Genomic DNA, 16,722 nt, shown 5'->3' with positions numbered 1-16,722 from the left:
TCATGTTTTGGTGTGAAATTCAGTTTAATTATGTTTTGTGAGGATAATTAGTTTCCTCTTCATGCCTAGTGACTTTCTTCTTTCTTTTCTGTTTTAGTTGGTAATCAATGAGCGACAACAAACATCATCATCAAAGATGCAACATAAAGCTGGTAAATCTCAGGAGGAAGCAGTAAATCAGAGGTAAGCACCCTTAATTCCTAAATTAGATATAAACAGGTTGTGTTAAGCAGCAGTTAAACTGTGAATAAAGGCCGATTGAACACTTTTCCCACACTGATGAGTTTGCCTTTCTGCTCAGACTGAGGTCACACACAAATACAAGGAGCAACACTGGCCTCAGAATCTACAAACATTAAATTAATTTAGAGAGAGAACTGGTCCAATATCACAACACATTCCAATTCTATTTCTAAATACACTGGGAATTGCTGCTGGTTGATTGATTTGACAGCGCCTGTTTTGGAGAATGGAGAATATTAGTGGCCACAGATTGAAGAAATTTGTGTTTCTTTACTTTAAAGTGAAGTGTCCTTAAAGACTTGGTACTGGGCACAGACTTTGTGTATGTGGTGTTGGATGTCTGGTTTTTCCAGTGCACCACAGCAGGTACGAGAGGTTAGAACTGTAAGTGGCAGCTGCTCCATAATGTCACGTGCTGCAGCCTGTGTGACATGACAAATGACAAAATGTTCAAAATGCAACATGCAACATTATGATTGTCATTGTGTTGTGTATGTCTGACAGAGAGAGGAAGGACACCGATCCAGTCAAGGTGAGTTCACACACACACACACACACACACCACTATGCTCTTGTGTGTAATCATGGTTATTCTGGTTGTTTTGGTCCTTATGTTCTGTTGCTACAGTATGGTAAGAAAACCTTTGTTGTAGTTAGTCTTATATATGAGCTGTGTCCCAAACAAGGATCCCAATCACAATTAGTGTAACTACACTGTCCCATTTCCAAAGCTCCTTTAAATGTGTCATCCTTTTCCTGAGAGATGTGGATCCTTCATGACCTAACCTATCCCAACTTTCATTGCACACCAGTAATAAAAATATGTCAACAAAAAACACCAACAGAGAGAGCCCGAGAGCCTTCAGCTAAAGGTGCAACAGTTCAACCTCACTGTTTTTTAAAAGAGATTATTAGGCATTTCTACGGTTACGCGACATCAGAGGCCTGAATTTGAGACCCATTAATAAGGGCGGAGACAGCTGAAATTGCTGAAGCTGCTGAAGTTGACGTTAAAATCCTATGTAGACCAGCCGTCTCATTTCATTCCAGCCATGGTGGTCAGCAGCTACAAGGGATCGACTCTTCATAGGACAGGATAGCTGGAATGGGTCCTAGCTGTTGTTTCCATGGGTACTGAATGTGTAAAAGGCAGTGAGGTGCTGGTTCATATTCTTTCCCTCCATATAGGAGGAGGTGGTGAGTCGTCTTGAGGCAGAGCGGGTTCAGCTGCACAGAGACCTACAGCGCTGCATGTACGAGATCCAGCAGCGAGACCAATACTTCCAGCAACTCAACACCAAGGTACGAGCCAGGCCGTGGCAGTTCTAAAATTAAACACTACACTAAATAAGTCTTTCATTCCTGAGGCTTTCAACTCACTGATTATTGGCTGTTTCTACAGAAGAGGCAGGGAAAAATCAAATAATCATCACTGTGGCTGCCAAGATAACTTAATCTTCCTCTTCTCCCGCACTTCTTTCTCACTCCTCCCCGCTCAGCTGCAGCAGGCCATAGATGAGAAAGGTGTTGTTTCAGCTCAGCTGAGGGCGGTTTCCCAAACTCTGAGGGACACACAGAACCACTGTGACTGGCTGGAAAACCAGGTCCATGTCCAGGCCCAGACTCAGGTGAATCCTTTCAGATGTCAGATCGGTGGCTTGTCACTTTCTGCTTCTCATCATCATGACGTCCTCTGCTGTTCTCTTGATGAATTAAATGGGACTTTTATATTTGTGACTTCAAATGCTACAATCCAATTTTTCCTGTCAAATTGTCTTTCTTTGTTGTCTCTGTTGTGTTCAACCATAAATTTAAATAACGATATAGACCTGCAATGTCGTGTTTACACCAACAGGGGTCAGTATATGCTGAAGTTGCGCCTGGAGCTCCACAGGAGAAGAGCAGCGACTCAGTGGTCTCTGAAACTGCTGAAGCTGGTCATCTCCGAGAGCGGTGAGGAGTCCAACCTTCCATAAGACGATTGTCTACCACTGGCTGATATTGCAGACATATCGAATATGTGTGCGTGTTTTCCAGGCTGCTGGAGGTGGAGCAGAGTCTTGCAGATGAGCGAGTCAGGAGGGAGACAGCTGAGGAGGCTCTGCGCCTTTCTGAAGACCGAGCTAAGAGGTGACGCTCAAATTTACACACCCATGCTTGTACTTCTGTCTCTGCAGGGACACTTCTTAACAAAATCTTAGCCATGGCTGTAACTCAAAAAATAAAGTCTAAAACCTCAGAACGCATTTTAAATGTGTGAAAGAAGTGAGAAGAAGCAAAACTGTCCACGCTATGGAGCATTTACAAGTTAACGCACACACACACAGATCTCAAACCCGTGGGACTTCAAATGTGTATGTGTGTGTGTTGTGCAGCAGCACCAGAGACAGTCCGAGAGATTTCAGCATTGAGGTAGAGACAGAGGAGGAGTGGGACGCCCTGAGTCTGAACCCAAACCAGCCTCTCATAGCACAGAAGGTATGGATGGTTTTCCCATCGAGTCATAACGAGTGTGTCAGGCCTTTCCCCTGAGGATGTGTGATGTGTTTCCCTCCAGGTGAAAGGCGGAATGGTGGTGTGTCGGCGGTGGCTCAGAGGGCGGAGCCTTTACTTCTCCAGGCTACTGACCAGCCGCTCCCGCTCTCGATACATCTTCCTGGCCTACCTGCTCGCAGTGCATGTGCTGGTCCTCATGTGCCTTACCGGCGCCCTGTAGCGAGGTCGCAGACCAGCTCAAGGGTTTGTTTTTCTTCCCAGAGACAGAAAACACTGAAAGCAGAGGAGCTGTTTTCAAATCACCATCACTGGTTGATGTTGACACTAAAATCAGCTGCTCAGTCAATGATGAGCTTCAACATTTCATCATGATTAACGTAATGTTGTGTTTATGTGTTTTGTGTTAAAAGCTGGACGCTGGCAAGTTCATCATCAAGTCCAGCTGCAATGTCCAAACACTGGTTTAGCTGATAATTTTACTTCCTGAATGGTAAACGAAGCCTTAACACACAATCCCCCAACAAGCAGGTGGAGTCCTGAATCCTTGTGGGCTGTTTGTTTTCTGAGAGGAGACAAGGAGAGAAACATGATCCTCGACACACAAAAGCCTCAAAGGGGGCAGTTCGAGATGGATGGACTGGAACTTAGAAAATGCAGAAAGCCATATCCATTCTTTGTTAGCACTGCTGCATAAATCTTGCTGCCCCACTCCTCCTCCACCCCAAGCCAGGGGCAAACATGCAAACACCTTGTCTGTCAGTGTTTGTTTCACATATACTGCTTCACTTGCCTGGTTTCCAGCGCTGCGCGTAATCGTGATGCTGAGTAAAAAAAAAAAAAAAAAAAATCTATGCACTGATGTATTTGGAATCGTCTCATCTAAGCTCAGAAACACTACACCCCCCTCCCCCTGCTCCCTTTAAACCAAGAAGCCAAAACTGTAGTCCTGACCTTGGCCGTCTGAATGAGACCGGAATATCCTGAATTTGTCATTGACGGTGTACTGCAAAAAAAGGATATGATAACACGGCCTGTTTGTATTTAAGGTTTTTCTGCATTTCTGTCCATCCTCAGAGTGTACAGTGTCTGTTATGGGCTGTATCTATGTATATATGCATTTCTATCCACTCTGCATGGTGTATGATGGCTGTACATTTGTTAAAATGGTAGAAAATGTGATGAGGTTCTCACAAAACAAGCTTAGCTAACCAAGCCAGAAAAAAATCCACGGGAATCTTTTTCTGGCTCGTTAGTTGAGCTTGGTTTGTCAAAACCATCTGTTGAGTTTGATATATTGTTGTAAAGGCGACTGATGGACAGCACGATTTACTGAATCTATTTATGACAAAGGTTAACTACTGAGAAATCTTCAGAAGGCATATTTTCCCTGCCGCCTCTATTTTTTTGGAGTTAGCAACGCTTCTGGTGACATAAGGCTTCATTTGGTGCAATACTGTCAGAGGTGAACATTTCAGCTCACCCTCCACCTTCCCAGAAGCAAATGAATAAAGTTGATTGGATTTTTCTTTAACCTACAGCTGCTCCTCTCGATCCTCAGGTTGTTGTGTTGAATGATAAAATGCACTGTGATGTCACAAATGACTCAATCACCACTTTATGCACATTTTTATGGTGATATAGGTTTTATTTAAAGTATTTTAATTACAACTTTTGGCCTTTAAATTTATATAAACCATTTTCATGGAAAATTTTAAATGCTGAAACAAAAAGTTAATACACTTATTGTGTCATAATTTATTGATAAGCAAGTTGAAGGAAAATTATATTTCAATTTGACTTGTTTTTCATGAGGACATGAATTTTGGTCATCATCTTATACATTATACATGATACATAATGCAGTTTTAAGAGTTTGGCATCACACAATCCAGCCAAATAAGTAAATAAAAACAACACATTTATTTACTTAAGTTGTCATTTTTAAAAACATCAGGTCTCCACATACTGAGAATCCGCTAAATCTCAGTGAATTATATCCGTCACTATAATTCATTGTTCACTGCAGTGGAGATGTGTCCATATTTCACCTCGAAACCCTGTTAATCATAAGAACCACTGAAAACTTCAGTGCAGGAAGTGTGTTTCTTTGTCTGATCAGGAGTCCTCCTTGTTTGGAGCAGTAATGAAGAATCAGCTGTGAAGCCTCTAATGCTCTAAATGTCTTATTTTCCATTCTCTTTATTCTGTCCCTACAATAAACTCCTTTGACATTTAGAGTCACATAATCAAAGACGACATGGAAATCTACCTTCAGACGTCAGGAGCCTTCACAATGAATCACCAACAGAGGCAAAGTTACAAAACAGTTTCTTGGCATTTTCTGAAGTCACTGAATCATCTGTTTATGTCTGTAGTGTTAGAAAGTACAAAAGAATAATCCACCTCTGGTGAATAATTTCCTCTCCTCCTGCACAGAATAGACCAAACTGTAGCCAGTATATAAACATGGAAACAATTTCTAGTCCAAGAAATGAAGCCAGCACTGAATAGCCATCAGAGGGGGTTTTTATATATATATATATACATATGAAAATATATGAAAACTTTCATATATATATATATATAACTGCCCTATATTTCACTTGATATACCAGCTCAGCAAGTGTTTTCCTCAGTCTCCAGTTTAAGTGTACAACATGGTGTTTCTTCATTTAGGAGGAAATATCCTCGACAAATATGGCTTTGTATGGTGTCAAAAAACCAAGATGGCCAACAGACAAATTACAAGCTGGGAGCTTCAAAGCGGAAGCTCACTAATAGCTGACATCATGGTGGGTTGACACTCTGCAGCCACAACTGAATTTACTAGAAAAACAGTTTCCCTCATTTTCTGGTTCCTGAATCTGCCAAGACAGGAGCTGATTTTTGAAACATTTTTGTGTTTTCTGACAGACCAGTTTCTCTGGAGACTGGAGCTCTACAGCATAAGGGCCCATTCTCCTTTGAAGTGATAATCGGCAACTGTGTTTAAAGTGCTTTGGCTCCACAATAATACAAAGTTTTAAGTGTGAATAAAAAAATAAATAAACAAAAAAACATAAATAACAATTCAGATTCCAAGAATAAGAAGTCCAGAGAGTGTATTTCTAAATGCTTGAGTTTCTGCTGCCTTTTACGTTCACACTCATTTTGTTCTTTCACAGTTTTTTTCTTCAGACCCACTTAGTATCTGTTGCTGTGGGTAAGTACGACTTTTCCTCACAGGGATCATTTAAGTTTAAATGCTCTTTATTGGTCTTCTGAGGACGAAAAGCCACAAACACACCTCCATCCCCACAACTGCCAGAGGAAGTCTTCTTTCATCGCAGGTCACTCACTGCAAGAGTAAACATCAAGAGTGAACGAAATACGCTTATCAGCCATAACATTATGACCAATATTATGTGAATTGTGCTCTGTGGTCCAGTTCTGTACGTCAAATAAATGATGATTTTATATGGTCAGATATTTCTAACTGTAAAATTTGAGGCTGTTAATGCAGGCTGTGCAAATCAGATGTAATGTGCAGGTGAAACCACTGGATGGCAAAGTTTACACATTAGATTCTGGACCACCAACATGACACACACACACACACACACACCCACCTGATCTCCTGTGAGGGGGTTAACTTCATTCTTCCAGAGATAATCATGAATGGGACCAATAAGACCAGTTCTTACAAATGGTCACACTTTTGGCTCCTTCTCCATTTTTTTTTTTTTTTTTTGCTCAAAGTTTCCGCCAGGCAATGAAAACTTCCCCCTCTTCTTCTTTGGCTTTTACTTGAGCCCACGATGTCCTGCTAAAAACAGAGGGGCGGATTCAGGCTTCCTTTCTAGTCTCGAGCTGCTGTGTTGTTTCACAGTGAAAGCCCTCTGTCCTGTTGCCTTTTTATTCCCAAACAATTACATTTTCCTGTCACCATAATGTACTGTCCTAAAAGTCTCTTTTGGCACAGTCCAAAATTAGACTGACACAGATGAATCACCCATTTCAACTGAAAAGACTGAATGGCACAATTTTATACATCGCGCTGACATGAAGTCAATCAGGTTTCTGCAGGTTTGTCCAGGAAACTGCTCAAACTTGGTGCTAATAAAAGAAACATGCTCGACTCTCTCTCTCTCTCTTCTTTCTCAGTGCCAGAGTGAAAACAGTCCTCCAGTTGCTGCTGACCCACTTGCCTTCAGCACCGGAGGAAGAGAACCGGAGGAGTAGGAGAAAAAAAAGGAGGGGAGGAGGTAGAGGTGAGAACATGTGGGAGACTGCTATGATTAATGTGCTTTCAGAGATGGAGGGAGTGAGAGAGAGAGGGAAAGTAGTGAACAGGGGTGTCTGTGATGTGTGCTGGTGGAGGGACGCAGGCAGAGGGGGCGCTCAACAAATAAATGACCCCATCTTCATCTTAATGCATCAATGTGAAACACTGGAGCAAGTCGGGAGAAATACTTCGGCAATTATATCTGCAGAGAGAGACGTATAGCGGGAGTGTGTCAGAGGGGACTCCAGTGTGGGTCAGTAACACTGTGACAGTAATGATGATTAAACAACATGCTGGGGGAGCTGGCAGAGGTCTCATCAAGAAGGGAAAGTTCGTCCAGGAATCGCTGCGATGCTGCCAGGAAAGCCAATGATTTATTTATCTGTTTATTTCTCCAGGGGAATGGTGAAGACTCTTTTCAGATAAATCAGTCATCCCACTTTGATCCTCCAACCCAGAGGATCCACCGCATCAGGGTCCATCCCCTCTTTGACCCAAACCAGGTCAACAGCACCGATTTAACCCTCGTCGAGCCACATTAAGGCTTTTCTGTTTTTTAATTTTTTCATTTTTTTCCCCCCTAATGAAGTTGTCACGTTTAATAATGTCATTAAATCTCCACATATTCGGACTCAGCCAAACCTCAGCTAAAGAATACACTGTAACAGGGGACAGCAGCTCAAAAACGCTGACATTGAATTGTCCTTTTTTCTGAGTAAAAGATTAAAGACACATGAAACCATAATAACCTAGAAAACCTCCGTACAAAACGTTGTGCTAGAGCTGATTTGAAGTTTCTATCTTTATCTGATCATTAGGTTGTTCATTCTTTTGAGCAGTAATGATGAAAAATCCGCTCTAAATATCTTCTCTGTCTCTACTCTGTCTCTGCAATTAATCCACCTTTTCCCCAGTGAGATCAGAAAAATAAGTGATTGATCACATTTACTGTACAAGCAGCTGACAGCTAGGCGTCTCAATGAGACCCTGATGGGCTGTGACATCGTCCTCTGGAGCCAATATGGGTGTCTGAGGACCTCAGTGTGTCCAATGTCAAGACGCTGGCACGGATGGAGTATGAGAATCGATTAATAAACACACAGAAGTGGAGCAGCAATGCTCCAGTTGAAGGGACAGACTGATCAATATCAATATTTGATTCACAAGCCTTTGATAACAGTATTGTAAGGAGAAAATAACGGCTCAATCCATCACAGAGCAGGAACACTCGCACCTCAACTGCTGCTGTCTCTCTGCTACATCTTCTGTCTTTTATGTAGTGATTAGTTTGTAGTTAGTTTCAGGAGAATATTTCAGCATTCTGAATTGACTGCCCATTCAATGAATTTAGGTCCAATGGTACTACTTCTTTTTTTTTTTTTCTTTTTTTTTTTTTTTACCTCTGTGTTTGGTCTTCACCATCTCCTGATACAATCAGGAGCCATGTTCACCATGAAGGAGAGTTGCAGAGCAAGAATTCTCTGAACTCAATGGAAGCCAAACATTTTATTGTTAAAGGCAATTAAACAGCATTAAACCCTCAGCACACTTTACAGTGGAATACAGCCACATTCTCCGAGGCAGACTGGTCCTTTGATACAGGCCCTCTGGCTCTCAGTGACTTCACTGGTTAGAGATAATTGGATTGTCAGCATCAGCACACAATCAGCTGATGGCCTTGAAGTTCAAAGCCTGCTTGTCGACTTTTACTTTTGAGACTTTCATGAGTGAATAGTTCTATTTTGGTGCATGTTTACTAAATGAATCGTGTTAAATCAAATTGAACACAGTAGGCCTAGTCCCCTCATCACACAAACACGATCGACCAAATACAGCGTGGAGGGAGCAAGACGCCAGCACAGGAACACCGGGGTCAATATAAAATGCATGAATGAGCTAAATATTGACGTAAACATAGAATTTGGTGCTCACTTTCATCATCATCAGCTAATGTTTTCGTTCAACCACTTCCGCGGAAGACGGGTCCAATCTGTCAGCAGGTTATCATTCTTTCATCTTCTAACACTTATCTGTCTCTGGGCCGTGGGGGGTGCTGGAGTCAGTCCCAGCTCACTCTGGGTGAGAGCGGCGTCACCCTGGACAGGCCACCAGTCCATCACAGGGCCAACACACAGAGACACACAGAGACCAACAACCACTCACACTCACACTCAGACCTACGGACAATTTAGAGTCACCATTTAGCCAAAACATGATGTCTTTGGATGGAGGGAGGAAACCGGAGTACACGGGGAGAACATGCAAGTTAGAGATCATCTAATATTGAGGAAGTTCTTATGTGAACCCGAATCAGCATCTTTTCCCTGGTTATAGTGACCATAGAAATGACAGTAGGCATGTTGCAGTTATTGATAGTTCGAACTCCAGGTGAATACAATCATCTCTGTCGGAAGCCTTTTATTGCTGAGTTAAGCTTAATAATAGAGGAGAACACTTATATATCACTTGTATATCCATTTTTCTCAGTTTATCCACCATTCAAAGTGGATCAAAATTACAGTCTCTGTGAAATGTGCTCTTTTGTGAAGTTACGTTTGAAAATTGAGGCAGATATATTATCACAGCAGGAGGACATTTTACACCAAAACAATCACCTTCCCCTCTGATTTTCTTCCTATTTTCCTTTGCCAAAGTGTCCCACTTATTATAATCAGTGTAATTCAAAGTTTGCTGTCCCTAAGAGGAAATGCAATTTACAGCCAGACAATCAGCAATCAGCCACATATCAGGTTAAGAACAACACGAGGATGAACATCTAATCAACAAATGAGAACAAATGACACTGAACCACTGCAGAGATAATACGTTTCAGAGGCTGACTTTATATAGCCAGGAAATAACTGGGCATGAAATGCAACGTGTTTGATGATGTCACATTATAACTTCTCCGGCGTTGACATCTATGATAAGACGTATTTGTGGTTTTAAGAACGACAAACCATCTCAGTGTAGCTTCACATCTCCTCTGCCAGGCCTCTCTCTGGAGCTCGACTAACAACAGGTCAGGGCTCGCTGCAGGCTGCTCTCATTAATCACCAAAAAAGACAAAGTTGGCACTTTCTTTGCATTTTTTGAAGTACCTCAATGTATTATTTTTGTAATATATTTTCCATTAATATTAGAAAACTGAGATAACTATGATTATTAACTACATATTCTTGCTGTACTACTCTATATGGGACCTTTAAAGAGCATGAAGCCTTCGCACAGATGTGCTGTTTGGACACTGCAGGACTTTACTGCATCGCTGCTCTCACTCGCCTCTCATTCTCTTTTTAGCCCTCCATTTTTTTCAGTGTGCCCTATATAATGTCCCACTTTACAATTAGGTCTGCTGCTGGTGCTTATGGAGACGAACGTTAAGACGGAGATCCCTCCTCCACTGCAAACTGCTGTGTGTGTGTGTGTGTGTGTGTGTTTGTACTGTCCTCTACTATCAGATGGCCTTTTGTTGGGTCTGGAATTGGGTTCACTTCCTGACAATCATCTGCCTTGTCATTCTTTCAAGAACCGGTCAACCTCCTCCTGACTCCTCTTCTGCCTCTTTTTACACTTCCTTTGGCTTCTTCATCTTCTCGTCCTGCTTTTTATTAATTTAACGGTCACTGACCCCATCACACACATCATGTCATCTGAGGATGAATAAGATGCTCCTGCTTCAGTCTCCAAATTGTTACAAAGACCCAGTGAACTGTCCCACTTCAGCGTCTTCTCCAGAAATCTGGCTCTTTATGCATGCCCCCCTCCCCAAACATGGTTCATTAGTTGCCATGGCAACAAAGTCTTCCTTGGCTGGCAGCTCAAGACCCCTGACTCTTTCAGCCATGCATAATATGGCATGTCTAGATGACTTTCCTCACCGTCCTCCCTGTGATGTGGCACCATGAAGATATTTTTCCACAGAGAAACTGAAACCACGAAGTGCTGACAGTAGAGATAAGTGATTTTTAGGAAAAAGAGTTTTTAGAGGCTTGATAGGAAAAAACACTGCCACCAAAAGAGCCACTCAGTGGAACGTAATGTAAAGCCTGCAGTCATCAACAAATCCCAGTCAGCCAGCACAGATGTTAATATGCAAATCCTCCGATTTTTCCACGTCTTCCTGCTAATTGATTTTGTTGAATGACTCACTCGTACTCTGTGTGGTTGGGAACACCAGCAGCCACTCTCACATTTTAAGCCACTTTGAAGCTTTTGATGGAAAAACAAAGTGACCTTCAGAAATCACAGCTTCACAAAGTTTACAGTTGACAACAACAAATGTCAAGGAATTCAGACATCACAAGCCAAAGCAACCAATCCTGTTAACTTGTTGAGACAGCAAGTGGGCCTAATAAATATGAGACCTTGTCATTATAAACATTTTTAGCTAGCACAACCACTGACACTGTGTTCGCCCCAACTAGATGCAAAGTAACAAACAACATAAACAAAACCCCCAAAACTCCAATAACTGTTCCAATACAAAGCTCGTGTTTATCACAGCATCCACTGTCTCAGCTCCACCAACATCCAAACTCTTTACCTATTTCAATCAGCTGGGGGTTAGAGGTGGAATCAGGCACTGCCATGGAGGAGAAGCCTCAGGGTAGACCCGGACTCACTGGAGGGACTACGAATCCCATCAGGCCTGGAAGCATTTTAGGATCCCCCAGGAGGAGCTGGGGAGTGTTGATGATGAAAGATGATTCTGTGGTTAGAGTGCCGGCCTCACAAACCAACCCCAGATTGAGAGAATGAAGGATAATATGGGATAATATGAAGTGGCCTCATGAATCACTGCCTTGGAAATGTGTTGAATGGTAGAGAGCAGAGCAGGTGATATCAGGAGAAATCACAGAGCAGGCGTTCTCCTGTGTTAAAGCAGTTTCACTCCTGTTTGTGTCCTCAACAGAAACCAACCCCAGATTAGTGGGAGAAGATGGATGGATGGATATTTCCATGATTTTGTTCTGGTTTTGTAATGGTCTGCATGCAATAAATGTGGTTTTAGTCACGCTAATGCCCTGAGAGCCATCAATGACTAGAGAGTGTTTGTTGAGTGTGCGTCAGGGCCGAAACATCAGCCAGTCAGCATCATGTAAGCGCCCCAGTGCTAATGCAGTTTTTTAACCTCAACGTGTTAGCTGCTAATTAAAAAGCAGGTTCAAAGCATTCAGCCGTCAGTGGTTCCTGATGCCAGTCGGACCAGAGAAAACCGGTCACTGCAACAGTGAGACTTATCATTAAATCTAGCGGTAGACTAGATCAATAACTCGACCACTGAAACAAACTGCAATCCTTGTGGTTTCTGTTGAGGACACAAACAGGAGTGAAACTGCTTTAACACAGGAGCACGCCTGCTCTGTGATTTCTCCTGATATAACCTGCTCTGCTCTCTACCATTCAACACATCTTCAAGGCAGTGATTCATGAGGCGACTTCATATTATCCCAACATATCTTCATTCTCATTTAAATCTGCACTCAGTGGGCCGTTGGCTTCACATAGCACCCAGAAAGAGAAGTGGAGTGTGAGTCCAGACACTAGAACAAGACTAGATTCAGTCAAACCGCTGCGGCCGTGCAAGCTGTTTTCAGTCCACCGGATCAGTTTAATCTGGGGTTTGAATTCACTGTCGCTGGGACTTGAAAAGATTTAAGATTGAAGTTATTCTGAAATGACTCTGAACCAGGTCTTACAGGAATACTTCACATATAACTTGAGCGGGTCTTGGGCGTCGGAAACCCGAAACCTTCTTCACTGAGAACAACAGAATGTGTTGAAAGTAGAATATATAAAAATGACATTTTCAAAAGTGTGTCAACAACACAGAGGACTCAGGTACCTTTTTAAACTTATCTCCTTCTCCTGATAGACAGCATGCAGCACATGTATGCGCTTTTTTTTAGTTGACAGAAACTGTGTATAAATCTGTACATAGATTCTGAGTCTGAAAAGTGAAGCAAAATGCTGAATAGCATTAAATCTGTATTGTATTGAATGACCATCGGGGGCAGCCCCACCGGCAGTAAAAGAAGTGTCAGGTTCTTTTGAAGGCTGTGTGAAAACGTTTCCACTTCTCATTGGATTTATTAGCTCAGCAAATCTTTGCATCATGTGTTTATGTTCTCATTCTCTAGTTCCAAGTCTTCTTCAATAAAACATGATGTTTACTTTTTTAAATGATGGTCATATTTATAGGGGATCGATTAGAGATAGACAGACTTTAAGGAAGTACAGATCAGATCCAGCCCTCATTCCTCCTCAAAATTGTTTCTTATGGTTTCAAAAATATTTGACTAAATACGCAACTTTAAATAACACTAAGAAATTAAGAGAATGGGTTTCACAACAGAAAAGAAATTCCTTTCAGAGATGCCATTTGTACCCAGATTTAGTTCCTCGTTCTCTGCTGTCTTCGTTTCTGAGAACTGTACAGTACTCGTACCATTCGGCTGATGAGCAGCACAGACAGGGACTCTGCTTTTGCAGCTTTGATGAGCACACAGCTTCAGAAACTTAACTTCTAAATGGCCCCAGTCACTGTAAGACGACAGTCACAGACTCAGAGGAGAACAAACACCACGATCAGAGAGAAGACTAATCACGTCACTGTTTCCTGGTTTACTCCCAGGCTGCGGCTCCTGTCCGTCCTGCTGCTGGTCTCAGCGTCTCTGAGTTGTGAGACGTTACAGGCATGTTGTCTAGCTGCACATTCCACAAGTTTTTCCTTTACAGCTGTAGTTTGACATTTTGGGATATTTGACGGTTTGTTTTTAGGCAACACAACCAGCCTGGATTAAAAAAACAAAACACCGTCTGATGGTAAAATAACTAAAAACTATCAAAGTGGATGTGGAAAAAAAAAAACAACTAAGATGGCCAAAAGGCAAATCCTGAACTTCAGGCTTTAAAACAGCAGTCCACAAAGCTGTAGGGGACATTGTAGTGGGTTGACATTTGGGTGAAGCTAAGTGCAGCACTCTCAGTACAGCTAGATGTGTGTTATCGTTATGAGGAAAACAAAAGTCCAGAAAGAGTGAGACATTTGCACATGTTGCAAGTATGTACTGTTTGTAACTTTATTGTTGTTTCCGTGACAACCCATTTTCAGCCATCATAGGGACACCATTTCCAGGACACAATCAAATATTGTGTGATTTGTATAACACTTTTCATACAAACATTGGAGCACAAAATGCTTTATGGAGTAAAAGTGACAAAAAGCAACGGTCCTCCCTTCACTCTCAAGTTTAATAAATGCATCGCAACAATGGCAAGAATCGAGGAAGTACTATTTTGATATCATGAAATTTGATTTGCACTGAGAATCTTAGCAGAGGTTCTTGGTGTTTTAGTCATTGGGAATCTTTCATTGATTCACTTTTTCATCTACCCCCTATCCGTTTCTGGGTCACGGTGGGTGCTGAAGTCGATCCCAGCTCACACTGGGTGATGCCTGGGTCACCATGGCCAGGGCCAACACACAGAGACAGACAGTGACCAACAACCACTCACACTCACACTTGGAATCAACAACTATTTCTTATGAATCATAAAAACAAAATTACCAAACAAACATGATCTCTGTTCGTTTATTAATGTAATGAGATGTCCAAATATGATGCCAACACCATGACGGAGTTCAACCAGCAAAACTACTGTTTCATAAATTTAGTCACACAATGAACTTCATGCAAAAATCTAATTTAAATCAACTGATGGACCTGAACAGAAAACACACACACACACAGATGGTGTGTGGAAAACGGATATAGGATTTGGTTTCTATTCTTGTTTTATCTCATATTACATTTCACACTTGTGGTGCTGTGAAATTTAAATTTATCTCTCTGGGGATAACTAAAGGCTCATCTTATCTCATGCTTTCTCTTATCACACCTTATTTTATCTTATCTTGTTTTATCTGTCCTTATATGTTTTTTTCTATCATATCTTGAATCAACAGTTTAACAACAGTTTAGCTTGTATTTGTGTGCATTGTGGACCTGTCCTGCTTCATCCTGACGCAACACCGTCTTCATACGAACTAAACTATTGGTGCAGAAAATCTTAGAATTGGGGTCAGAGGTCACATTCATAGACACTTCCTAACTGAGTGCTTTAACACTGCAGTGAACCTAACCCTTACTTTTAAATGTAAATATTCAACACGCTTGAATTTAACTTTTAGCTTATTAAACTATGGGTTTCGAATAAAACAATCATTGCAGCTCAAAAACAAAGTACAATGTGTGAAGTTGTTTTTTATTTGTTTCTTTAAATGGAAATCAAACATAGTTTAAGAGTTTATATCCCTGGTAATGGCTCTGTGAGTTTGTACACAGACTAAAATGACCAGATTTCTGGAATGATAATCAGTGACAATGCTATCATTATGAAATAAGTAACGAGGGTAATTACATGTTTATGTGTTTTGATAGCACGTATTAAAGAGAATGAGTAGCCAATATGAAGCTTCAAAACTGGTAGTCGCAACCCATGTTAGAGTCCCCTACCAAAAAAAAAAAAACAAAACCGAAACCCCCTAAACAGGAAAAAACCAAAACTTTGTTTGAAATGTGCTACATCACAGGTTCCTAAAGCTTTCAGACCACGTGCCACTTTCTACTGTAGAAATTACTTTTTCATAAAATAAAAAATGTCAGATATTCCCACGCAACAGCATCAGCAAGATTAAAAGTCCTACTATATACATCTATAAAAACCTCCTTTATTAACAAAGACAAATATTACAGTCAGAATAACTTCCATCACAGTATCACTGAGTGAAAACAGTTTCCACCTGAAGTGTATTCAAAGAATGGCCTACTCTGTTTCTGGTGCTGCGCATGCTTTCGGATAATACTGCCTACCGTAATAACTGGAGTTGGATTCTGCGCGCAACATTTTTTCGTCCCACATTCAAATCGGGGACGTCCGGTCACCCCAACACAGGCACGGCGTCCTTTAGCTAAATGCTAAATTCAGCATGCTAACGCGTCCACCACAACAATGCTGGTGTGTAACAAACTTTGTTCAGCTGGTTAGTATGCTCATTTTGACCCAACCAGTAGCTGCCACTCTGACTCCTGGTGAGTATTTAAAGCAAAGTTAGTGACCTGTTCATATAACCAAAGTCAGAGGATTAACCTTTGGGGCCACAGCCAGGCTAGCTGTTTCCTCCTGTTTCTCTGTGCTAAGCTACAACACTCCTAAACATCTGCAGTAGTATATCATGTCTTTGAGGAAACAGTCATCCGTGGTTTAGGGTTGGAGGGCAGGCTGTGCTAACCACAGGATGACAGGTCTGAATCCTTTGCTGCTGAAATGTAAATTCCTGCCTAGGAGCAGGAAAATGTCACAGCTCGCACTCATTCTTGCAGTTTTTAGGGGACAACTGTTGGCAGATTTGATCTCGAAATAAATATTGGTGTGCCCACATATCAGACCCTGGAATTCACACATTGGCTTGCCCCGGGGGTGCAGCCGGGCTGTCGGCCTGGCTGTCTGCCACTGTTGCCATGATCAACATCATCCCATCCCAGCTTGTAGCGTGGTTGTCATGGTAATGACCGCTTATTTGCAGGGGGTAGCTCAGTCTGCAGTGTTTCCGGGACACACACAGACAGCTAGAGCAGCAGCCTCCAACCTTTTCTGCGCCACGGACCGGTTTCATCTAAAACTACATTTTCACGGACTGGCATAGAAACAAA

General features: G+C 41.9%; 1 protein-coding gene across 6 annotated transcripts in view; it reads left to right on the top strand.

Annotated features, from left to right (window-relative positions):
* Positions 1-4,274, top strand: part of LOC115041256 (golgin subfamily B member 1-like) — a 35,065-nt gene extending 30,791 nt beyond the window's left edge. For 5 of the 6 annotated variants that reach the window (XM_029498598.1, XM_029498600.1, XM_029498595.1 and 2 more), the window contains exons 22-29: positions 98-183; positions 748-775; positions 1,432-1,545; positions 1,743-1,871; positions 2,099-2,196; positions 2,281-2,373; positions 2,619-2,721; positions 2,801-4,274. In XM_029498598.1, coding sequence (XP_029354458.1) covers positions 98-183; positions 748-775; positions 1,432-1,545; positions 1,743-1,871; positions 2,099-2,196; positions 2,281-2,373; positions 2,619-2,721; positions 2,801-2,959 — 810 coding nt within the window. In that variant the 3' untranslated portion in view covers positions 2,960-4,274. The remainder of the gene's footprint in view (positions 1-97; positions 184-747; positions 776-1,431; positions 1,546-1,742; positions 1,872-2,098; positions 2,197-2,280; positions 2,374-2,618; positions 2,722-2,800) is intronic. The other variant, XM_029498597.1, reaches the window with a different exon arrangement.
* Positions 4,275-16,722: the final 12,448 nt, after the last annotated feature.

The sequence above is a fragment of the Echeneis naucrates genome, chromosome 3 (genome assembly GCF_900963305.1).
Source record: "Echeneis naucrates chromosome 3, fEcheNa1.1, whole genome shotgun sequence".
Taxonomy (NCBI): domain Eukaryota; kingdom Metazoa; phylum Chordata; class Actinopteri; order Carangiformes; family Echeneidae; genus Echeneis; species Echeneis naucrates.
The sequence above is the reverse complement of the archived record's forward strand: the minus strand, read 5'-3'. Positions and strand labels throughout refer to the sequence as shown.